Here is a 23,751-nt window from a genome sequence, read left to right as displayed (position 1 = left end):
GTAATTAATGAATGAATTTCTGTACCTACGTGATATATTTAAGAATGTCATGTTAGAGACACATTATGTACATTTTTTAAATTGAACTTGACATTCTTTGTTTTGCTGGGACCATTTTTTGTTCCCTAATTGTTTTAAACTAGTTTCTTAGGTTTTTCCTTAGTTTTTTTATCCATCCTATTTATTTAACATTTTAGCTATGTTAGTAACGCGCGGTCACACTTATGGTTTAATCCAATGACCCGCGCACGGTCACACTGAGACCGACCCGAGGACAACGTAGCTGGAGAAGATCATCAATTGCAGTGCAGGAGAGGAGTGGCCGTTGGTGACGCAGTGATCTCATCCAAATCAGGAGTAGGAGCGGCCGGAACGATGGACTCAACCGCCCTGCCGTCGGAGCTGCTCGTGACCCCACAGCCACTGGTTGGCTTCTGTGGGCTGGACACTTCACGGGTGGCGGTGCACAAGGCCGTTTGGGAGGCGTTCAGTGGGAGTCTGCAGCGCAAGGCGGCTGACAGGGCTGCCGTGCAGTACAAGCTACTGCCCCCCAACTACGAATTCCCGGTGGCCAAGCCCAAGCGGGCCTCCTACGAATGGTATCACCCCAAGGGCATACTCAAGCGCAACTGGATGTTGAAGCACCTGCACGTCCTGCCCTCGGTGGTGGTGCTGTTCCAGGACATGGAGTGGAATGACCTCCAGTGGACGGAGAAGCAGGTGCAGTGTGCATCCATTGTGCAGGCCCTAAAGAATGCCCTGCAAGAGCGGAATACCCGGCTTTGTTTGGTCCTTCTACAAAAAGCAGCTCCATTGCCACCAGGAGAAGATCTTCTGGCCGCAGAGCGAGCTGCCAGTTTGACCAATGCCTGCGGAATAACCAGCAAAATGCTGTTCATCCTACCCCACACGGAACACCTCACGGGCTACGCTCTGCGACTGGAGTCCGCCTTTCTGGACATGGCCCAGTCCTACTATGCCCTCATGTCCAAGAGGATACGCAATCATCGGGATCAGTTGACGGCGGCGCACACCTCACTCAAAATTCGTCATCAGTTCAAACTGGGATTTGTGGCGGAGATGCGTCAGGACTTTAGCACGGGTCAGAAGTAGGTCTTTAATTTGTTTTCCAAAATGCATTTACTTACCCCTTACTCTTCCACAGACACTATTTTCAGGCCTATGCCAATTTAGATGAGATTCGCATCAATGATGGCAATTGTCTGGAGATTAAAACACTGGCCGGGTTCTTGAACTACAAAATCTGTCGGCTCATGTTTAAGCTAAAGACTCCAAGGGATGCCATCAACCAGTTCATCATCCATGTGGAAAAGTACAAGTTGCGAGTGGGTTTCAAGGATCTGGCATTTGAGCATCATGCCTGGCTAAGCACGCAGTAATGTTTACAAGCTAAACTATACAAATAATATAATAGTTAACACTATAATATTTTCTCGTAGACACTCTGTTTTTGCTGAGCTGTTTTGCGAGGCCATCAAGAACGGACTGCCAGCCCTGCAGACGCAACATCCCGGGATCTATTACCACAAGGCAGCGGAGTATGTGATGAAGCGGCGTGATTCCGCACAGGAGGCCTATGCTGCCATGCAATCCTCTGCCGAGGGAACTCCCGTGACAAATCAGAATCCCCTGTCTCTGTATACGGAATTCTTCGGCATACGGGCGGTCAAAACGGGCGATCTGGTGGCCGAGCAGCAGGCCAATTTGCACCTTTGTGACCAGGAGAGAGGTTTTAACCACTCGGCGGGAATCATAGCCCTGCTCAGCCAGGCCATGGCTCAGTTCAAAATCTACAAGTGCCTCAGGTTTCGCAAGAAACTAGCCATCGACATGGCCGAGGAGTACCTGAAGAGTGGAGATCATGCCAAGGCCTTAACGTGAGTTTTTTTACTTTGCTTTTGGTAAATCACTTGTATCTGGAATCAAAACGTTACTAATTTAATCTTTGTTTTTTATTCAAGTTTATATTCGCTAATGCTGCCTGATTATCGCCAAGAGAAATGGTCAACGATATTCACCGATGTCCTGCTCAAGACTCTGCGTTGTGCTTTGCTCTCGGCATCAGTGGCTGACTACATTGCCTGCAGCGTGGAAGCGCTTTCCCTGCGTCATCATGGCGAGCAGTCGGAGCGGCTACTGCTGCTGGAGAACCTGTGGCAGGTGTTCCAGGGTGTGCCGCCCATGCCGAAAACTCAGTTAACGCCCGAGGCGCAAGCAATGTGGAACAATGCGCTCACCAGCGTGAAGTCGCCCATTCAAATTGATTTGGATAAGGTCAGTGATGTGGTGGAAATGTGCGCCACATTCGAGCGAGTTCAGCTGAACAACGATGACCTACTGCAGTTGCAACTTATAGTGAGGTTAGCATTTTACACTTCTTTTATAAAGCAAATGTTTATACCTTTAATCTCCCTTTTTAGAGTACTCACAGACGTTCCATTGAGGGTGCGCAACTTTCACGTCATTCTTGCCGACGCGGCAAATCCTCAAAACAGCTACAAACTGGAGGCCCTCAAGTATTTCTGCTTTCCCAGCCTCACGCAATTGCGTGGCCAAAAGGAGGAGGAGCAGCAGCAGCAGCAGCCTAAGAACTTTGAAAAGAACATGAGATTGGAGCCGGACACCTACTACCAGCTGTTTTGCAGCACCGAAGCGCAGCAGTTCCACGAGAACACCCAGCTGCGAATCGTCCGTTTGGAGGCCCACATGGGCACTGACCAGGTGGCCGCCCTGCTCACCTGCAGCTCCAATTACTCACGCCAGCTATTCCGCCACCACACGCGCAGTCGCGATCTCGACGACAACGTGACGATCAACCCCATTTGCTACATTGCACCCACGTAGGTCAAAGCGATTCGTACCGGAAACAAGGATTTATTTCCGGACAGTTGCATGCAAGCAGTGCATTTAATGCTCCACTGACCACACGCTTTTCCATTCCAGCTTTCATCTGGACACGCAAACGCACCTTGGCCATGGACCTGAGAACGGTGGTTCGAATGAGGAGACGGCCGTGGTGGCCACGAGAATGCTGGTCAACGAGTACTATCCGGTTGTGACCACCGTCAGCAATCCGTACAATGTCTATCTGCAAAATGTGGGCGTACACATCAGTGTGCCCGTGGGTCTGAGGAATAGTGGTAAGTAGGGCTTTTATTTTTGAGATGAGGTTGTGTTTAAGCCAATGTTTTTGGGATGTCTTAGTATGTTGAAAAATATTCCTTTATATTCCATTATATAACATTATAGAATTTAAAGATTTATTCGGTATTATAAACAAGGCACCGCCTTTCAGGCTTATTTTGTTTATATTTTTTATAAGACTGCAATTTTTACTGCTATATTTATTTCACTTAACTCTTATACATTTTCTAGTTGTTTTTGGCATTTTGTATCAAAAATATTTTGTGGTTTAAAATAGGGACATTAACTTCTAACTTAAAGATATAATAGGAATTGTGAATAATGATATTGTTCTTTTACTTACAATTATTATTTTTTATTTTTGGCTAATGCTTAAACAACAACAATACATTTTATATCTTACAAAAGTAATAGGTATTATGAATAGGCTATATTTCTTTCACTTCAAAATTATACATATTCTAGTTGTTTTTTGAAATATCTAAAGGAACTTAATTGTTCTATATTTTTGGCCCTACATGCCCAAGGCCTTATCGATAAAGCCCCTAACAGTCTTGACATTCGTATAGACCCCTGGTGAATTCCTCCGCGCACAGCCCACGCCCCACGAGACTATGCCACAGAGTTGTCCCTGGTAGACGGCCGGTCCGCCGGAGTCGCCTTCGCAGGAATCCTTGACGCCGGGCACCGAGGCACAGAACATGGTGCTGGTGATGGTTCCCCTTAGCCTGTACTGGCTCATGCAGGTCTTTCGTGGAATCAAAGCCACATCCACACTGCGCACCTGCATAGAAACGGCCCTATTCCGCTCTGTGGTCTGTCCCCAGCCAGAAACCTTGATGAGATCACCGGCCTTAAAGGTGGCGTTGCACAGCTCAATGGTGGATATTTTGGGCCCACTGATGGGCGTTTTGAGCTTCAAAACAGCCGCGTCTGTGCTGAGAGTGCGGGTATTGTAGGCTTTCGGGGTGTAGACCTTGTCCACGCCACTTCTCACACCCGTTTCCGTGAGTTGGGTGACTCCGGCCACCACCTGGATGCGTGAGGCACCCACTCCCTTGACGCAATGGGCGGCAGTGACCACATGCTGCGGCGTGACCAATGAGCCGCCGCATATAAAGTTGCCACCGATGCGCAGGTTCACCAAATAGGGCACACTACTGATGTCCACTGGCACACCGCCCACAATCCGGCTGTTGGCCTCGATGCTGGCCGCCCAGCCAAGTGGGATAAGGTGGAGCCACATGAGCCACAGGAGTAACAGCGTCGCCATCAGCTCACTCCATCCCTCTTGTAGTCTATAACCCTTTTTCGCTATAACCCTTTCCGGCACCAAATCCACGAGTTCCACCTGAGCAAACACCTTTTCGGATCACAATTCCTACTCCCAACGCGCGGCTCTGTGCTCCGATTTATATGCCTTTTAGGCAACAATCATTACACACAGCATGCACACTTATATTAGTTCATTGCGCAAATAGTAATTATTTTAATAAACCATTTTGTGCGGCTTATCGTCGGATTGTGATTTGTGATTTCGAATGAGAAATTGAAACCCAACCAAAAACTGCTGTGTAATGGGGCTTTATATTGGTGTTTTCAATACTTTTGCTGGACTTGTTTGTGTTGATGTTCGACTGATGTTCTTTAGATTCCACAAATTAGTTTATTGAATAAATGGTTATTGATCTATATCTATCTTAGATTATTGTGCCATTATAATTCGATTGGGCAAGGTATTCTTTTCAACCTATTGGGAGGTTATAATAAACATTTTATATTTATTAGCAAATATATATATAATTATAATTATAATTTTTATAGCTTAATATAGGTTGTTCCAAACTTAAGTGTTTGTGCTATTCAGAAATATAATTACTTAAATTTGATATTTTATTAGAAGTTAAAGTTTGACAAACGTAATTATTGCGGTTGTAAAGATAGGGATTTAAAGGCGCCATTGATCATTCATGCTCAGCAGTGTTAGTTTTGAATCCTCCTTAGTGTTTGTTCTATAAAGGAATAAACCCTTCCACTAGCCACACTGGTGTAAACACCTGGAAACGCTGGACGGGCACAGCCGAATCCCCAGGAGACAATGCCACAAACTTGACCGCGGTAGACCAAAGGACCTCCGGAATCGCCGGAGCAGGAGTCCCTTAAACCTCGAACGGCGGCACAGAGCATGGAATCACTTAGCTTGGCCACTGCGGCATACGAGATTTGGCACTCTGCAGCCGAAAGAACCCGCACCATAGTCGTACGGACTTGCTCGGCGGGATCGCGATTGTTCTCGCGGGTTACGCCCCAACCACTGATCCTGGCATAGGCATTACCCTCCGGCGGATGGCGACAAGGACTAATGACGGCCACTTGTCCTGTAATCAAGGAAACAGGCTCCTGCAGTTGCAACAAAGCCACGTCCATGTCAAAGTTGGTGGAAGAGTAGCTGGGCGAAATGTGAAACATGGTTACGCTGCGAACCACAGGAGCATTCTCATCCAAACGACTGGCGCCGGCATGGATGGTGTAATCCTCTGGCTGAGATCCATAAACGCAATGTGCGGCACTAAGCACCACGCTGGCCGAGATCAGGGATCCACCGCAGATGAAATAGCCACTCTGACGCAGGTAGACCAGGTATGGAACCTGTGCTATCGTTGTTTCTTGTCCACCCACTATACGCGTTTTGCTGGACGAGCTGGCAACTATGAGTGTCAACTGGCAGAGCCACCAGAGCAACCTCGAACCAACCATGGCGTGTCCAGACTGACAGATTCTAAAGCTATTCCCCTGCAAAGTGTTAATGATGCTGTTATTGGCTGGCCGCTGGCACCTGCCATCCGGAAATTGAACCACACACGATCGTCCAATTGTATAGCATTCCGGAAGAAGTGTTATTTGGAATATCACTTCATATTATAACTGCCTTAATAACCCAATTATTGGGCTAAAGGTTAGAGAGCAGAGCAAAAAAATTGTTTTTTTTTAAGGAATTTTGTTAGCAAAAACTACTGAACTGTAAATATATTTTGTAAAAGTACATATATTAAATGCATTTTAAAAATTAAAATGCATTTCTACAGTGCAGTGATCAAAATTGTAACTAAATTTTGTAGATTTAGTTAAAAATTTAGTTATAAACTTGTCTTTAATAGCAGACGTTAAAAAATATGTATTTTTTATAAAACAAAAAAAAATCGTTTGACATAAAAAAAAGTTTACATTTGTTTTTTTCAAAAAACGAATATTTTGGTGCCAATTCTAGAAAAACGAATTTAAATTTTAAATTTTTTCTTTTTGAGCATTATGAGCTTTATCTTAGTGAATATTTTTCGGATCGACTTGAGAATGTTAAGAACCTATTATTTTAGTTAACAATTATTTTAAAATTAAAAAAAAATAATGTTCATAGTTTCAAAGTTACAAGTAGACATCACCAGCAATGTCGTTCAGTGAAGCTCTTTAACCAGTATGTAATCGATGGACTGCTGAGGCGTGTGTAGACCCCTGGGTACCCACTGCCACAACCGTAGCCCCAGGAAACGATGCCCACAGTGCGTCCAGCGTGGATAATGGGTCCTCCGGAATCTCCTTGACAGGCATCTTTGGCATTTTCCCCAAGAGCACAAAACATATTGTTCGTGACTTTTTGTTGGTGACTACCCCATTCCAATGATTTGATGCATTGCTTCTGCGGAAGAAGCTCAACGTACGCCTCCTGCAGACACTGGTTCCAGTTGTGACCCTGATCGTTGATGGCTCCCCATCCCAGGACCGTGAGATTGGCCTGTTGTGGCAGATCGTTAAAGTCGATCTTCACCAGACTCGCATTACCAGCGATGTCGAAGGGGCGACTCAAACGGATCACCGCCACATCGGAGTCCAGTCCTCGTTGACGGCAGTAATCGGGTGATACTCCCACATACCAAGCCGGACGCACATGCTCCGGTGGGCTGCTGTCACCCAAGCACTGTTGCTGCGCATGTATGGTCAAATCCCAGAGCTGTTGATGTCGTGCCTCCAAACAATGAGCCGCTGTGAGCACACAGCTGGGCGAGATAAGGACGCCACCGCAACGGAAGGCGCCACCACGTCGCAGATTGACCAGAAATGAATGCTTCTTCACAGCACTGGTTTCGCCTCCAAAGATTTTACCCAGTTGAAGGTTGGAGCAACCATCCAACAGCAGGGCTAGACCAAAAAGTACTTTTAACATGGTCTATGGATATACAGACCTAGAAACTAGTTTATATATTCCCATTAACTCTTCCTGCATTCCCCTGTTAATGAACATTTTGTGATAAACTTGAACTATTTATTGGCTATGTCTTAAGATAAGGTTTAGGAATGTTCTTTAACCATGCGCAAGAACCAATCACGGATCACGGGAACACTGGTGTAAACACCGGGCAGCGAGGAGGCGCAGCCATAGCCAAAGGATACGATTCCGGCTAGCTCTCCGCGGTAGACCAGAGGACCTCCCGAGTCGCCATCGCAGGAATCCTTCTTATACAGCTTGGCCGCACACACCATGGAGCGGGTGATGCGATGGATGCCCTGGTAGACGGACACGCAGGAGGATCGCGACCACATGGGAACGAGGACGCTGTGCACCCGCGTTGCCGTTTGCGTGGCATCGGCTGTTAGAAAGCCCCAGCCCGAAACTTTGACCAAAACTCGAGCTGGAACCGATTGTTGCGCCAAACCTATGGTCTCTATATTGGCTCCAGTCATGTCCGAAGTGAGACGCAGTGCAGCCACATCCATGTTGAGGGTCTTGCGATTGAAGTCCGGACGTATAACCATGAAATCCACCTGACGGATGGTGGCATAGGGTCCACCCTGATTGGAGGCACCCCCATAAACCTTGAAATCATCCTTGTTCTTGCCATAAACGCAATGGGCCGCAGTGATCACCCAGCGGGGCTTAACCAGCGATCCTCCGCACAGCTCTGTGGATGTGGTCACCTGGACGAGATACTTCTCCTGCTTGATGCTGGACACCCGACCACCAATGATGCGGGGCTGTATCTCCATGCTGTCGGAATGGGAGAAAATTCCCAAAATCGGGATAAGAAACAGCAGCATAGAAGACAGACACCGGGCCAGCATTGTGGTTAACCAACTAGAATGAAATAGGGCCGAACCCTGATTTTATATCAAGTAAAAATTCCTGAAACAGCGATCAACATTTACACAATTGTTTAATCAACCATCTTTACCGGGAAGTCAAACTTGGAATTGAATTTTTAAGAGCGGAAACGATTGTATTATGTTGTTTTTTGTTGTTGTCCTAAGCACTTTGATTTACTAAAATTTACTAAACAAGTTTATTTTACTTCCGTTTATGAAAACAAATGAAAAACTGATTCATTTTTCAGAACTAAAAATGTGGCTAATTAACAAATTATATAAATGTAGCACATATCAACCGGATATATTTTCCAATAAATTGTCCTAACAAATATGTTAAACAAATCTGCTTATTGCGAGCACTTTGACGTACTTAAATTCACTAAACAAGTGGTAACTTCCGATTTTTAAAAACAAGTTAAAATTTGTGGAGCACATTTGAAGGAAATATTTTCCGAAAAATTGCCTTAACTATCAAGCAAACATAATGGTTTATATATTATTTTAAACAAATTCTTGGTAATAAACAGTAAATATTGATGGTATTGTCCAATTTACATTTAAACAAATATTATGGTAAACATATTTACCTTTTGTAAGCAATTTGACTTACCAAAAACCACTAAAAAATGTAAAATTCTCTGAATGTAAAATTTTTTAGCTAAGCAGAGTTGAAAAACAATCTTGAACTACCTACGACCTACATGTCAAAGATGTTTATCTTATCTGCGGAATTAACTATAGACTAATGTATTAGTACTAGAGTATTTGTATAAAATGTTCTATTGTTCAGATATATTTATTTGCAAAGCCTATAATAGAAGGCCATATTTTCCTACGTCAAGATATATATATATATATATTTCAACTGCTTGGTCATGTGTTCTTTAGATATTTTATAACCATGGTATGATGAGCTTGTTGGGTTTTCCTAAATGATGATTTCTATTTTTAATTTGCCATCCCGCAAAAGAATAGACTCGTGTTTGATTAACAAATATTTATTTAATCGCAAGTAGCAACTAACGACCTTAAGATCTAGATCAGACTTAGGACCCCTTAGTTGTTGGCCATAACATTGTTGGCCCACGTGCGTATTGAGGAGACGGCTGTGTAGACACCTGGAAATCCGGCTCTGCCGCACCCATAGCCAAAGGATACTATGCCCACTAGGGTGTTGTTCCTGGTCACAGGTCCTCCGGAATCTCCGCTGCAGGTATCCTTCCCAGCTGCCCGGCCACAAAACATGTACTTGGTAATGGTGGCCTTGCTGCGATAGTTCGTTCGGCACTTTTGCTGCCGGGTCACCCGGATCTGGGTGGCCCTCAGCGTTTTGGAGGCGCTGGAGCTGCCCTCCGAGGTTACGCCCCAACCCGCAATGCGTACTTTTGCCCCTGCCTTGGGTCGAGTGGTGGCCATCGATATGGTTCCAATATTAGTGCCCGTTAGGGATGCATTTAACTTGAGCAAAGCCGCATCCATGTTCATTTTGCTGGTGGTGAACTTGGGCGCCACGTGGACAGAGTCAACGGATCGAGTGACGCCATCAGAGCCATCCAAAGTGGTGCTTCCCGCAAGCACCGTAAAAACGGAGGCACTGTGTCCCTTCACACAGTGGGCGGCGGTCAGGACCCATCGATCGGCAATCAGCGAACCTCCACAGAGATTCGTGCCCCGGCGTAACTGGAGAATGTAGGGAGTGCTGGAAATGGTGGTGCTGGTGCCACCCACAATCTTGGATTGGATTTTGGATGAAGATGTGGAAGTAGAAGCCTTCTTGTTTCGATTATTTAGCTTCTTGGTGGAGAGTTTCCTGGCTGCAGCTCCATTGAGGTTTCTCCTTGTGGCCACCTTCTTGGCATTGCCGTTTCTCAATCGCCTGTTTCGCCTCGTCGTGGTCACCGCCTCGCCCAGTTGGCTAAGCTCGGCCAGGAGCAGCATGCCCAAGATCAGATAATCCCAGCGCCAAAGCATCTTGCTGTGAACTGTGCTGGTTGTGACCTTGCCCCGGCTTTTATGGCCGGATATTCGGCAAAACCTCGACAGAAATCAGCTGTGCAAATAGCCTGGGTCACAATGGCACATCAATGGCACTTCAATGGCATTCCTACCGTCAAACGCCAGCTGACGTCAACTAATCTAATACGGATTAATACAGCTTTCGGAGTGGAACTATCACTAGCAGTGTTTGTGAATATTATCGGCTATCCAATCGGACAGGTAACTCACATCGGAGTACACCCCGGGACTGTCTGCGGCGGCACAGCGATGAGCTCTGCCCCAGGAGACAATGCCCACCAGGAAGCCCTGGGAGTTGACCACTGGCCCACCGGAATCGGCGGCACAGGCATCCTTGAAGCCGGGAACCGAGGCACAAAACATGCTGGCCGTGATGTTGCGATAGCCTCGATAGAGTTCCCTGCACTCCCTTTGTGGCATCACTCGCACTTGGACGCTGTGCAGCTGATTGGGCAGCGCAGTGGAGCTGGCATCGGTTAAGCCCCAGCCGGAAACACGGACAAATGCACCCGGACGAGGGGATCTCACGGCTAAGGAGATGGGCTGGGCAATGGAGGCCTGCAGCGGTTGCTGGAGCTGGAGCAAAGCCACATCATGCTCCAAAGTGGAGCGACTGTACGCAGATGGCAACAGTATTTTCCTCACATAGCGGGCATTACGCATGTCACTTAGGTAGGTGACCCCACCGCGGACCACAAAATCAGATGGGTGACCATCTTTCAGGCAATGGGCGGCGGTCAAGACGCATCGCGGGGTGACCAGAGATCCACCGCACTCGAAGTTCCCTCGCCGCCGAATGTTGACCATATAGGGATGATTCCGAACCTCACTGGCATGGCCACCCACCACGCGGGGAATTCTCCGTAGGTCGGGCTCCTGTGCTGGCACCTCCGGAATCCAAAGCATCCAAATGATAACCATCGAAGGCAGCAGCAGCAGCACAACTTGCATCTCGACTCTCAACTGGCCTGTAATGTGAACTTCGATGGACTGGCACCCCGAAGCCATAGATCACAATCATTTATACAGCGCGGAGCGGCACTTACCCAATAATGAGAAACCACTTACAGAAAACACCTGTTCTCCGCTGTTTACACACGGCAATGAACTTGTTATTATATGTGTGTGGCTACGAGGAAGTCAAATTAAACTGTTCCCAGTCGTTACAGTTTGTTTAGGGTTCGGAAAACAGATATCTGTATGGGTTAAGAGAGGGAACAGTATTTAATAAATTATTTCGCCAATCGCAACCATAATATAAGGTGCTACTGTCGTTTAAATATTACATACATACATAATATTATATAAATATAAATAAATGTTTATCAATTGGAAGGTACAAGTTTAACGTAAAAAATGTTAAATAAATGTTCTCAATAACTTTACTTTTATTTTAATATATCAACACAAAATTTCTCTCGCAAAAATTTGAAGATTTTACAATTTTTTGTTGAGCAGATATTATTGAAAATGTTTTTTTTTTATACATTTTCTTTTAAAAGTGTCATTTTGTGACCATAATTTAAAATAAAAATGTTTTCGTAATTAACTCTAAACGGATGCTCTCAAATACTATATTATATTGTTAGTATATTAAAACCAAATTTACTAACTTCCCTCCGTTACCCCTTGAATTTGCAGTATTCCTCACCACGGACATTTCGCCGGGACGCCAGAAGCTGCACGCCCAAATCCAAATCGACGTGGGCGAGCTGTCCGCCCACGGGAGCAACACGGCCACCTTCTACATTTTCAGCCTGGCGGAGGCGGAGATCAAGCTGCAGCAGCGATTGAGCTACACTCTGGATGTGGACCGCGGCAGCGCAGGAGGAGGTGGTGGAGCCACCTCTGCCCGGGTCAGCACTGCCCCAAGTAGCTCGGAATCCACTCCAGATCACGAGGTGAAGAGTGTGGCCCAGAGTCTGGCTGCCATTTCGCCTGTTCAGATCGAGTACCTGGACGAGACGAGGTTGCGAAAGTCTCGCGAGGATACGCTCACAGTGCGATGCTACGGGGACTTCAAGTTCACCGCCCGTTTCTACACGCTGGACAGGAAGCCCCTCAACCAGGTGTATCGGGGCGAGAACTTCCTCCTCAGGGCCAACACGGAAGTGGTGGCCGTCGATGATGTGGAAATACTGGACAGCTTCTTTATATGTGTATGTATTGTCGGGGAAAGGGATTTCTAGGACATCCCTTTTGGTCTATCCAAAAGTGCAACAAAGCCTAGCTTACTTTATTCCACTTTAATTATAATTTTATGTTTGTTGGATAAAAATACTTACTTTATGTTTGTTCAGAAAAACGTAGAATGCAAAAATATTTTATATTAATATTATGGTTTGTTGCATAATAATATGGATGTTAATGGTATGGTATTTTAAAATTTAATAGATTTCCCTTTTTTTCTAACTAAAACTCTTTTCTTTTTTAACCTGCAGGATCACAATTTAGTGCAATCGAACTACAGCTTTAAGCGGAAGAAATACACGCAGAAGTACAGGGCCGGTGAGCAATTGGAAAGTGTGATAGTCCTCCGGACGAATGCCACACTGCGGGACTGGACGACTGCCCGGGATCTGGATCACCGAGGCAAAATGGAGGGCAAACCGGTGGCCAGCAAGTTTATTCGGCCCCCGGCTAAACCCTCCAGCGGCGAGGAGCCAATTGCGCCAACGCCTCCGGCCGGAATGAGTGCCTACATGAGCAAGAGTCTGGTGGCCAACAAGATACCCACCACCATGACCATCATAAATAGCAACTCGGCGGTTTCCAATGTCCTGCAGGTGGCCAATGCGAATGCGGGTGTTATGAGCAGTTCCCTGCACTCGGATGATGTGAATGTGGCCGAGGAGGCCTTGGGTAACCAAGAGCAGCAAGGCCTGAAAACCACCCGACTCATATACAACAAGGCTTTGGAAGCTGTCCAGGGAACGGGTCACTGTCGCGGTTTCATCAAGGGCATCTACACACTGGAGGCCAATTCCTCCTCCGTGCCCATTTTCGGCGTATTCTGCATTCGCTGGCGACGCGCCAATGGCAAAAACGAGGAGAACGAGTCCAAGTTTGTGATCAGCGGATTGGACATTGCAGAGCCACCTCTGAACATCTACTGCACCATCGAGGAGAAGATGTTCGTCAAGATGCCCATGGCCTTCAAGGTGGTGCTCAAGAACCCCACCACGCATGTGCTCCATCTGATAGCCAACTTGAGTATCAGCAAGACGGATAACTTCATATGCTCCGGTCACAAACAGGTGGGTTGGTTTAAATCTTATCTTCTAAGGGGTTATTTATGCTGTTTTGGATTATTATTATTATTATTATTTTATTATTATTATTCTTTCAAGGATTATGCTTATACAATTTCGACAATTTAAAGATGTTTTATCATAAATATGCAAAATACAAAATTTTAAAGCCCACTAATAACTGCCTATTCCAGCTGGACATCTCCATCATGGCCTACGAGGAGAAGGAACTGGTCTACAACCTGTATCCGCTGCAAGTGGGCTGGCAGGAATTGCCAGTGCTGAGCCTGGAGTACAACACCAAGGCGGATCCGCAGAAGAACGATAGCCAGAATGCCTTGCTCGATGAACTGGTGCAACGGGCACTGCCCAAGCGAGTCTTTGTGCTGGTAAGTGATCTGTGATCCCTGGATTACCACCAATTGTAGCTCCTCTTTATCCATTAGCCACCTCTGAAGCAACAGAACAAGTAGGAATGGATGATATCCAGCGACGATGCCGCTTTAGTTTAAGTGTTTTAAAGTTTACAATATTACCACTGGTGTGTAAAAATGAACTACGCCTACTCTCCCTCTTTATTGCTAATAACAAACATATACATTACATAAATTAGCTATATTTAGAGAGTTTACATAGCATAATACTTGAGAGTGTGTGTGATTGTATTGTATAGTGTATTGTTAAACGGACATTCTTGTTGGTTGATTACGGCATTTTAGATAAGCTGCGCTAAGTCCTGGTCAGTACCGCAAGTTGCACATATTTTCGTACATCCTTTGAACGTACAGTAATAAATATAAAGCATACAAATATCGTTGAAATATGGAGCACGCAAGTTGAAGTCATTTCCGTATTACTTTCCGCTTGAGGAGAACTTGAAGACGCCCTTTTTCTGATTACGGTTTTCGTTCTGAAAAAGAGAATATTAATTATTGGGGGGATCTTTTATAACACTGTTTTACAAAACTAAATCGACAAAATCCTCCTGTTTGGTTTAGTTTCATGCCTATTCTATATTATATTTAAAATTCTTCTTAACCGATTTTGGTTTTCAATAACCTCATTTACTACAGAAGGTTCTTTAATTTTCCTACGAAGCCAACAACTAAAACTAATTTATAAGGAATTTTCAGTCCTAGATAAAAGGTTATTTTTCAACTGTTAGACCCCTGTTATCTTCCCTCACAACGGCATATTGAGTTTAGCGGATTGTTGAGTTTAATAGCATTTTGGCTTCGTTAATTCCGCTTTAAAAATTAATTATTTCAGTTTACATATCTGGATGACTTGTCAATTCAATTTTGTAAACCAGTGTAATAGATTTATCTATGGTAACTCACCAGTAAGCGATTTCCGAATAGCATCACGGCCTTATCCTCCGCCTCCTGAGGCGTCGCTCGTTCTCCGGCGGACAGAATCGGTTGACGCTGATGGATATGCAGCTTCTGCTTGATGGCCTGCGAGAATATCACACGCCGGCTGACGGATTTCATGGCCAGCAGCAGATCCAACCAGGTCCACGTGACATTGTGATACTCCAGCGTGGGGATAACTAGTGAGTAGTCTGTGATGTCCTCCAGATTCTTCTCCTTGTTGCCCTTGTAGCTGACGCGCACGGGCACCTCGGGAATCTTGATGTAGATGAAGAGCTTGTTCTTCTCGGCCCGCTCTTTCATCTTCTCCACATCGTCCTTTTCGATCTTCACATAGAACTCCGAGTCCTTGGCACCCTTTTTGCCCTTACCCGAGCGCTTGGTGGACGAGGATGTGGAAGGCTTGGCCTGTAGATTCGTTGTGGACGCCGAGCTGGTTGAGGCATTGTCGTCCAGCTCATCGCTGACCTCCGTTTCGGAGGCATCGCGATCGGGGAAGCAGAACTTCAGCATTGTGCTGTAGAACTTTTTCGTGATGGCAATCGTGATGGGTGCCACATTGATCTCGAAGTGTTCTTTGACCGAAATTCCACCCACTGGAGCCTTCTCGCGGCAGAAAATGCGCAGCACTCGTTTGTGTGTGTCCACGGGCATGTCCTTTTGGATTTCAGTGGCCAGCAGGACATCGCGATAGATTTCCCGCGGCAGTAGGTTCTCCATGCGTATGTTGCCCAGTTCGAGCAGATGCTCCACCGAATCATCGCTCTTGGACTTTTTGGTGTAGAGAAAAGCGCTGAGGACAAGATCGGCTATGCCGATTTGGCCATCCGTCTCCGTGAGTCGCCACTGGGCACGCTTAAAGCAGATCTCATTCGTGCGCACCATGGTCACGGATTCATCGGAGCGCACGTTCAAGATCTTGCTAAGCTGCGACAACTGTGTCTCCTTGTAGCAGAGCAGCATCATGTCCAGATCTTCGCTGAAAGTGTTCAGCTCCTCCTTGCTTTCGCGTATCATCTGCTGCACATGGTCGTATTCCTGCCGTAGCTCTAAGGAATCCCCCTCCTCAATGCGCTCCTTGCTGATCATGTGCGTGTCCTTCTCCAGGGAGCGTATCTTCATCAGCAGACTACGGATAACCGTTTGTTTTTGCTGAATGGGACGCTTTTGGTCCTCCGTTGAGTGCAATTGCAGCTGGAAACGCATACGTGTGAGCTTCTCCGCCGCCTGCTTCCGTTGTGGTTCCACATAGAGCAACAGGTTGTTCACTATGTCCAGGATCATGGCATACTGCAGCGAGTTGGTGCACACATCCAGGTCATGATGCATCAGGGTGAAGGCATCGACGGGATCGTCTTGCTTCTCCCACGGCGATTGCAGTTCTTCGGAGGGAGGAGGTGGCACCTCAGTGATGCAATTCGGATCGATGGCATCGCCATAGCTCACATAGAAGAATTCGCACTTACACTTGGACACAATGCGCTGCAGCTGGACGGGCTGTGCCTCGCCAGAATTGTCGCTGAGGAAGGCACCCACAGTTTCGGAGACCACGCCACCCACACTGCGTCCACTGCCCACCAAATGCGAGATGTCCGGCAGATTATTGATGACCGTCTCATCCTTGTCCTGTATATTGTCCACCGTCAGCCACATGATCTCCTTCTCCAACAAGGAGTTATTGTCTCCGGCGCTAACCGTGGCATAGTACTGCATGCACTCCAGCAGTCCCTTCCACGTGGTCTTCGAGATCAGGGAACGCTCCCGCCAAACCGGACGATGCTCCCGCTGCAGAATCTCCGCCTTGGCCGCACTGATGATCACATAGCCCGATGTCTCGCAGCCTTTTAGCAGCACCTGCGAATTGACCAAGCTGATGGACCAGTTCTCATGGATTATATCCTGGGCGGAGCAGGCCTGCAGTCCCTGCAGTTGCAGCTCCCTGGACTGCGTGCTATGGTCATCACTGTACACATTGAACTTGTGGTCCGCCTCTGCGATGAGTTGCTGCAACATCGCTGAGGCGTGTATCTGCGCGGGGGCCTTCTTCGTCGATGCATTCGGGTTGGAAACTGAAAGTGAGCCAGAGGGATGAATAATTTAAGAACACAAATAAAATCTACAACAGAAAATGGTTACTTTAGTATTTTTGAAAATTTTCATAAGTTATGTGTTATATATGTTTTGGGCCATTTAACAATAAATAATAAATATAAATCGTAGCAGTCCAATTTAATTATTTTTTTTTTTGTATTTTGTCGTTTTAAAAAGTCGTATAATATTTTACATATTTTCATGATTTCTTTTTTTTTTTGGGTCATATATAATATAAATCGTTATAATCCAATTTATTTTTTTTTTTTTTGTATTTTGTTGTTTTATCCAGTAGAATATTTGAGGTATTTAGAATGATTTTAAATTTTTAATAAATTTTTAAAATCATTCAACGGTTTACTTCTACATAACTATTCAAAAATAATACTGAAATAGGAATAGATAAATAAAAAATAAATTGTGCAAAAAAAAGATCCGTCTATTTAAATAGTTAAAGTACAATAGGTACAAATTTCCAATTATCGATTTATAGATTCGGGCAGTTTAACAATTAAACTATCGATTTGACATGTTTTTTTTAGAGTGTAGAGTTAAGAGTTAAACTTACTGGGCAAGACCTCGCTGCTGGTGCTGGACAGGGTAATGGTGCTATCACTTCGCTTATGTTTGAGAACAGCCGATGCGGGACCCTCCTTGCGATAGCTTTTCACCGCCTCCGTGGACAGATTGTTCTTCAGTTTCTGGGACTTCATGAAGGAGTCGAACAGGGCGAAGGCCACATCCCGATTGCTCTTGGTCCAGGCTCCCTTCAAATCATACACGACCAACTTATGCGTGGGCGTGGTGGACTGGACCTTCACGTCCTCCTCCGTGCTGGTGGCCGTCGTGGGAATCAGTGCTTCGCGTCCGTAGGAGACCTTGGCCACGCTCAGAAAATAGAATCGCACAATCTTGAAGGCATCCGCTGCACTGGCCAAATTCTCCGAACTGCTGTCCATCTTCTCAGTCACGATGCTCTTCAGCCAGATTTCAGCATCGTTGAGTTCGCAGTTCATGTAGATGGTGGACCAATCCGCCCGAGGTCGATGGATCAGGCCATCGTCAATGGGATTCAGGGTGAGCGAGTGTTCGGAACTGAAGGAGACACGTCGCCCGTTCAACTGGAATCCCTTTTGCAGGGCATGCGACATCCAGTAGAGCACTTGGAACTTGTGCAGGCACATCTGCAGATTGGCCTTCTTGTAGTGCCGACTGAGTGGCTTCTTCCGTGGTCTCACATTGTTGAAGACCGGTCCGCGACGCGTGGGCCTCGTCACACCCGACAGGATGAGCTGGAGGCTCTCAAACCAGCGCAACGTGCTGCCGTACAACACCAGACTGGGTATGTCCACTTCCAAATCTTCGCCCGCCTTCGGCTTCGTCTCGAAGGATATCCAAATGTTGAGATTTAGTGAGCGGAAGGCACGGAAGGAGTCGTGCACCTGATTGCTCGAGTACTCGGGCAGCTTGTCCGGTGCACAGGGCATTACGGCATGGTGGTCATTGGGATTGGCCAGGCACACCCACTTCAGCTTCACAGTCAGCTTAAGATTCGGGAAATGAAGCAAACGACAATCGTCGTACCGCGACGCTGTCCGCACAGTGACCTGAAAAAGGATAAGTTTTAATAGTGGTTTGAAGAAATATATGGATTTTAAAAGTTTGTTTTTTCGAGCTTTAATAATTACTGAAAGTTGTTCGAGTCATTCTGATAAAATAATTATTATTTGATCAATTTCTATTTCAGCTCATGAAACAAGAGACTTTTTAGAGCTTATTATTTGAGCTTCTCGTACTATTCGAATGGTAAAAGTTATCTTTAGAGTTATAAATAAGTCTAATAAAATAACTATTTATTTCAGTTATATTTCTGAAGTCACAGAATAATCGCTATTTTTATGTGAGACGTATATAAAACTCAAATAATAACTATTATCCCTCAAGTTTAAGAATTAATTCGAATTTTTAAACTTCAATGTATAAATAGTATTTTGGCATAATTGTATTATGTTTAGGAACTTTCTGAGATTTTTTGTTAATTAATAATAATGATTATTTTTGGTCCCTGGGTTTTCTAAGCTTACATTCAGTTCCCCTTTGAACATAATCTTTGCATTGGTCAGCACAATTCCGCAATTGTTCCAGGTCAGCTCCATTTCCTCGGTGGTGTTGTAGGGATCCAGTGAGGCATGGAGGAGTATGGTAAATCGCTTGGCTATCAGCGTCAACCGACCATGCAGAAGTAAACGGAGTTTGTCCCAAAAAGGCAACGGAGGCGAGGGATCCTTCGAGGGAGCCGAGATCTTCTCAAAGCTCAGATTGCACTGGGCCATCACAGGTTCCCAGCAGGCACCAAAGGCATAGCTACAGCTCTCCAGTTCGCAGTCAAAGTCGTGGTAAAACTTCAGCGAGGGCATGCTGCGTTGTATCACATTGGTGCCAAAGGGTTCACCCATCTCAATGAACACATCACGCTTGGCTCGCTTGGAGCCCATTTGCTCGGCTCCACAGAGATTGCCATACAGCCGCATGCTCTTCACACAGAACATGGGTTGCGGAAAGTCCCTGGAAATACAATTAAATAAAATATATATAATTTAAAAAAAGCCTTAGGCTTAACTAGAATGTGCCTGTTAAATCACTTTGGGTTTTATAATTATAAATATGTTATAAGTAAGAGTAAATAACACCACCCACCTTAGCATAAATTTCCATTCAGTGCAGCTAATGTTGACACCTCGACACCAGAGAGTGGAGAACTCCAGTCCCTCCTCCGGCCAGGGACTCTCGTGATCGATCTCGCGCATTATATGCGTCACATTATCGTAGCCATGTATGGAGGTGTCCGCCATGGCCATGATATTCACATCCGTCATGATCCAAGCCAGCAGGCGGGTGCGAACTGGCCCACTTTCGCGAATCTTCTTCGATCGTTGTATGTAGATCTCCGAGTTCTTCTTCACCAGATTGGCGTATAGACTCTCTATAGTTCCAGCTGGCACCAGCAGACGTTCCGAGCAGAGTTCACCGATCTTCTTATCGAACAGTGCCTTGCGCTTCAAGCTCTCCAGATATTCATCCACCAGCAGGACATAGTTATCACGAAGCTTGACCTCAAAGGGATCGTCGCTGATTTCCAGCAGGAACTCCTTGATCTTAATGACCAAATCACAGGGTAGCGGTGAGTCCACCGTAAATGGTTTCTTCTTGTAATTGTGAATCAGTTTTAGCCACTTGAAGTGGGAGACGCACTCGCCATTGATGGCATTGTAAAAGTCGTGGTCATATGGGAAAATAGCTTTAAAGGAGCCAATGGTGGTGACCCACACCTTATTAGAGGCCAACTGAAAGCCAGGAAAGTTTTGCCGTTCTTGGGTGAGTATCTCAAGTCGTGGCACCGACTGCAGATCCAGCTCCTTGACTGTAAAAATGTGCTGATCATCGATCTTGACAAACACGTTCTCCGCATAGATCATGCACCGCTCCTTCTGACTGAAGAAGAGACTCTCCACAAAGATCTGAATGGAGTGACGATCGGAAAACTTGATCTCAAAGATAGTGCTCCGTTCGGCAGACAGTTCCACCACGAGTCGCATTCTGGGAGTGGTTTTCTTCACCGGCGAAACTGGAATTGCCAACTCCGTCTTCAAGTCTTGCATGTCCCTCACCAAAGTCAAGAGGTGCATGTGCAAATTGGAGTTCCATGTGGCCTCCGTATTGCCGGGTATATAGATAGAGAGTTTTCCCAATGTACCCTGCATTGGTTCATGCTCCAGTCGGATGATTTTGCAATTGGCAAACACATCGGAAAAGTCGGTGAGACAAAGCGAAGAAGTGGTCAGCGAACGCATTATGGCCATCTGGAACTCCTCCAGCTTTAAGGTGGTCGAGTTTTGCGACCGCGACAAGTTAAGCTCTGAGAAACTGAGCAGCGTGTAAACATTGTGATGATTAACAAAATAAGCCGTGATATCCTTGACTTTGAGAGACACCCGCAGTGAGGTAGATGATGACTGTGATGGTGGCGGCACTGATAAAGTGAGTCCTGCATTCGGTTTGGCCTGCGTCTGTCCCGACATTCTCTTTGGTTCCATTCCCCTGTACTGCCTGAGGCACTCCATTGACTTGACCACAAACTCCGCCAACTGCATGCTGTATTCCGTGCGGAAAGTGTGCACTGATATGTCTAATTTAGTGGTGTTTGCATACGAGCAGAGCTTAACCAGGCTTACGCCCAGGAAAAAAGGGGAGCCAGGCGAGTGTGTTTTCTTTAGATTATTAGTGTCGTTGATGGAGTTCTTGAGGTTTGACCACAGCGTTTCCACCATCAGTTCCATGCTCCATTGCCTTTGATTCAGCAACAAGTTGAGGAACTTGTTCTCATAGAGATTACTTCGTTTCTCCTCGATTTGTTCCAAGAGGAATCTCGTGTGGCTAACACTCATGGCTATGTGCTCATCCTCCAGCTTCATTAGCAGTGAGACATTGAACAGCTCCGCACAGCCCTTGACCACAATCCGCTGCATAATCCATTCGAGAACTCCGCCTTCCCTTCGCTGATTCTTTTGCAGTTGGCTATCCACTGCCGCCGTATCCGGACACAAGTGATCCGGCAGAGATTTTTGCTTGTGTATCAGCTGCATGGGCTGAGATCCGCTCGATCCGCGTTGGCGAGCCAGGAAATTGTTGTTGACAAAGTCATAGATCTCGCTGTGGTTATAGATGATTTGGAATGTCTTCAGTTTGACATACAGATTGAAGATGTCTTTTTCCAGCTATACAAGAAGAATATTTATTATTATTACAAGCATAAATTCTGTTAAAGAAGGCGGTACTTACCACCGAATCTATGGTGAATTGTTCTACAAAGAGTAGCTTTTCATATTTAGTATCAATGTCTAGGTGCTGGAAACCCAATTTGGCCAGCATTGAAGGTAACAAGGTCTTTTCATCCGTGACTTTTGAGTTGAACTTTCCCGAAATCTGTGTGTGATAAGTAATAAATTAATAAATATTATTTAATCATGTAAGAATCTACCTACTTGAAACGACTGCAGCTTGGCGCTAAAATCGTTCTGTGAGTTTTCTTTGACGGCGGAGAATGTTGCCGCTCTGATGCTAAAGCTAAAGTTCTTTGGTATAATGGGCGCCAGCTTCTCGTAGTTGTCATTGTCATAGGACCTTTTGGAAGGAGCCGAGGCCTGCGTGGAACGTCGAGACTGCTGACCAGTTGATGTCCTTCGCTTGGCCTCACTGAGGAAATCGTACAGACCGCCATGGACCACTGACTTGGCATTGTTGATGACCAGACTAAGCGTCTAAAAATGGGATCAAAGATTAGTAGTAAGCTTAGTAGGCTTCCCAAATATATAAGACCAACTTTTAAAAGTGGTTACCAAACTGTGTTTGATTACTATTTCCATAAGCTAAAAAACCGTACTTACATCCATGGAGAGGGGTCCCTGGGCAAAGAGCGACGCATCCAGGGTCATATCGAAGCTAACCTCGCCCAGGCAGGGACGAATCTTGTTCAGATTCTCGAGGGATTGGCGGCGTGAACTGCAGTGCCTCAGCATCTTCGCTTGGGCTTCGCTGAGAGCCGCATTTACCAGCAGGACACGGGCATTCTGGACGATGCTCCCGTCCAGATGGAGTTCCTTGGCCGTGGCATGAATGAACCAGCCCGGATCGAAGTCATTGTTCATCAGCACCACTGATATGTTGTTTATATGCACGGCCATGAATTGGGCAAATGTGATGATGCTGGCTGGGACCTTGGTTTGCCGGAAGTCTGGGACACCCTTGGGCTTGCTATCTGATCCTTGAGAGCTCCGCCGGAGTTCGTAGAAGTCCTCGGCTGTGTCATCTTGCCTGCTGTGTATATCCTTATTTATCCGTATATCGCGGATGTAAATGGAGAGCAGCTTGGTCACCTCGGTGGTGAAGAAACTGCTGCGCAGACACACCTCCTCGATTTGCTGGAAGAGATTGGGAGAGGCTTTATCGCTTGGCAGCCCAGAGATTAAAGGTTATCCCACATACCACCGAGAATCCACTCTTGCTGATGTGCACATTCTTCAGCGACAAATAGGGCAGCGAGATGCGCCCAATTCGTACTTTGACCCGGAACCTCTTCACCAAATACCAGCTAATGGCCGTGGGCAAGACCCTAAAATGGAAAATTATTATCAAATTTAACAACTCATATCGATGATGGTTCAATTATGGAGGGGCCCAACCCTGACGGAACTTACCAATAAACGTTGATGAAGAGCACCAGGCAGAAGAACAGCAGCTGTAGCATCATGTTGGAGTCTCAGTTGTCATAGTGCTCCCTCATTGAGGTTGTATTATTAATGCTTTTAAATGTTATTATAAAAAATTAAATACTGAAATTTACTAGTTGCGGGAACAAAGTGACCATATATAAAAAGCTCAAAAATACCATTACTGTTGGAATCCGATATTTATGAATTTAACCCTACTAACTTGACACAATCTAACCCTCGGCTACTTGACAATTTAAAACAGCCAAAATAAAAACAACTTTTGAAAGTCATAAATTGAAATTAAGCGATAAAACAAACACATTCATATCTTTATGTAAAATATAAAAACTAAACTCATCATTACCGATTATGAGAGTTTAATTTAAATACTTTTACGTTTTTCAATATTTAAAGTGAAATAACAATAAATAGCAATAAAGCACAACT

General features: G+C 45.6%; 7 protein-coding genes across 7 annotated transcripts; 1 reads left to right on the top strand and 6 right to left on the bottom strand.

Annotated features, from left to right (window-relative positions):
• The first annotated feature begins 242 nt into the window (after positions 1–242).
• LOC108145892 (trafficking protein particle complex subunit 11) lies at positions 243–14,392 on the top strand. The gene is made up of 10 exons (XM_017271543.2): positions 243–1,109; positions 1,166–1,396; positions 1,461–1,898; positions 1,983–2,381; positions 2,442–2,861; positions 2,965–3,161; positions 11,962–12,479; positions 12,762–13,577; positions 13,766–13,960; positions 14,018–14,392. Exons 1-10 carry the CDS (start codon positions 376–378, stop codon positions 14,042–14,044), a joined length of 3,975 nt encoding a protein of 1,324 aa, XP_017127032.1. The 5' UTR covers positions 243–375; the 3' UTR covers positions 14,045–14,392.
• On the bottom strand, positions 3,346–4,628 carry LOC108145898 (seminase). Its single transcript, XM_017271550.2, has one exon. It carries the CDS (start codon positions 4,436–4,438, stop codon positions 3,680–3,682), a length of 759 nt encoding a protein of 252 aa, XP_017127039.1. The 5' UTR covers positions 4,439–4,628; the 3' UTR covers positions 3,346–3,679.
• On the bottom strand, positions 5,108–6,047 carry LOC108145896 (seminase). Its single transcript, XM_017271548.2, has one exon. The coding sequence runs from the start codon at positions 5,920–5,922 to the stop codon at positions 5,149–5,151; it is 774 nt and encodes a 257-aa protein (XP_017127037.1). The 5' UTR covers positions 5,923–6,047; the 3' UTR covers positions 5,108–5,148.
• On the bottom strand, positions 6,443–7,401 carry LOC108145895 (chymotrypsin-1). Its single transcript, XM_017271547.2, has one exon. It carries the CDS (start codon positions 7,382–7,384, stop codon positions 6,602–6,604), a length of 783 nt encoding a protein of 260 aa, XP_017127036.1. The 5' UTR covers positions 7,385–7,401; the 3' UTR covers positions 6,443–6,601.
• LOC108145897 (transmembrane protease serine 9) lies at positions 7,470–11,333 on the bottom strand. Its single transcript, XM_017271549.2, has 3 exons — positions 10,481–11,333; positions 9,379–10,312; positions 7,470–8,316 (listed from the first exon to the last, which is right to left on the bottom strand). Exons 1-3 carry the CDS (start codon positions 11,326–11,328, stop codon positions 7,510–7,512), a joined length of 2,589 nt encoding a protein of 862 aa, XP_017127038.2. The 5' UTR covers positions 11,329–11,333; the 3' UTR covers positions 7,470–7,509.
• LOC108145893 (trypsin beta) lies at positions 9,287–10,481 on the bottom strand. Its single transcript, XM_017271544.2, has one exon. The coding sequence runs from the start codon at positions 10,273–10,275 to the stop codon at positions 9,361–9,363; it is 915 nt and encodes a 304-aa protein (XP_017127033.1). The 5' UTR covers positions 10,276–10,481; the 3' UTR covers positions 9,287–9,360.
• LOC108145890 (protein KIAA0100) lies at positions 14,118–23,468 on the bottom strand. The gene is made up of 10 exons (XM_017271542.2): positions 23,290–23,468; positions 23,078–23,204; positions 22,480–23,013; positions 22,078–22,353; positions 21,875–22,018; positions 19,733–21,810; positions 19,120–19,600; positions 17,604–18,642; positions 14,912–17,013; positions 14,118–14,481 (listed from the first exon to the last, which is right to left on the bottom strand). The coding sequence occupies exons 1-10, from the start codon at positions 23,340–23,342 to the stop codon at positions 14,425–14,427; spliced, it is 6,891 nt and encodes a 2,296-aa protein (XP_017127031.1). The 5' UTR covers positions 23,343–23,468; the 3' UTR covers positions 14,118–14,424.
• Between the last annotated feature and the right edge of the window lie 283 nt (positions 23,469–23,751).

This window comes from Drosophila elegans, unplaced genomic scaffold (assembly GCF_018152505.1).
Source record: "Drosophila elegans isolate 14027-0461.03 unplaced genomic scaffold, ASM1815250v1 contig_208, whole genome shotgun sequence".
Taxonomy (NCBI): Eukaryota; Metazoa; Arthropoda; class Insecta; order Diptera; family Drosophilidae; genus Drosophila; species Drosophila elegans.
The sequence above is the reverse complement of the archived record's forward strand: the minus strand, read 5'-3'. Positions and strand labels throughout refer to the sequence as shown.

Coding starts and splice junctions, on each gene's coding strand:
- LOC108145892 (XM_017271543.2), top strand. CDS start 376: ATGGACTCAACCGCCCTGCCGTCGGAGCTGCTCGTGACCCCACAGCCA. Junction 1,110..1,165: donor GACTTTAGCACGGGTCAGAA/GTAGGTCTTTAA, acceptor ACTCTTCCACAG/ACACTATTTTCAGGCCTATG. Junction 13,578..13,765: donor TATGCTCCGGTCACAAACAG/GTGGGTTGGTTT, acceptor TGCCTATTCCAG/CTGGACATCTCCATCATGGC.
- LOC108145898 (XM_017271550.2), bottom strand. CDS start 4,438: ATGGCGACGCTGTTACTCCTGTGGCTCATGTGGCTCCACCTTATCCCA.
- LOC108145896 (XM_017271548.2), bottom strand. CDS start 5,922: ATGGTTGGTTCGAGGTTGCTCTGGTGGCTCTGCCAGTTGACACTCATA.
- LOC108145895 (XM_017271547.2), bottom strand. CDS start 7,384: ATGTTAAAAGTACTTTTTGGTCTAGCCCTGCTGTTGGATGGTTGCTCC.
- LOC108145893 (XM_017271544.2), bottom strand. CDS start 10,275: ATGCTTTGGCGCTGGGATTATCTGATCTTGGGCATGCTGCTCCTGGCC.
- LOC108145897 (XM_017271549.2), bottom strand. CDS start 11,328: ATGGCTTCGGGGTGCCAGTCCATCGAAGTTCACATTACAGGCCAGTTG. Junction 10,313..10,480: donor AATATTCACAAACACTGCTA/GTGATAGTTCCA, acceptor CGGCCATAAAAG/CCGGGGCAAGGTCACAACCA. Junction 8,317..9,378: donor TACGCACGTGGGCCAACAAT/GTTATGGCCAAC, acceptor ATATAAAATCAG/GGTTCGGCCCTATTTCATTC.
- LOC108145890 (XM_017271542.2), bottom strand. CDS start 23,342: ATGATGCTACAGCTGCTGTTCTTCTGCCTGGTGCTCTTCATCAACGTT. Junction 19,601..19,732: donor GAATGGAAATTTATGCTAAG/GTGGGTGGTGTT, acceptor TTGTATTTCCAG/GGACTTTCCGCAACCCATGT. Junction 18,643..19,119: donor TGTTCAAAGGGGAACTGAAT/GTAAGCTTAGAA, acceptor ATCCTTTTTCAG/GTCACTGTGCGGACAGCGTC.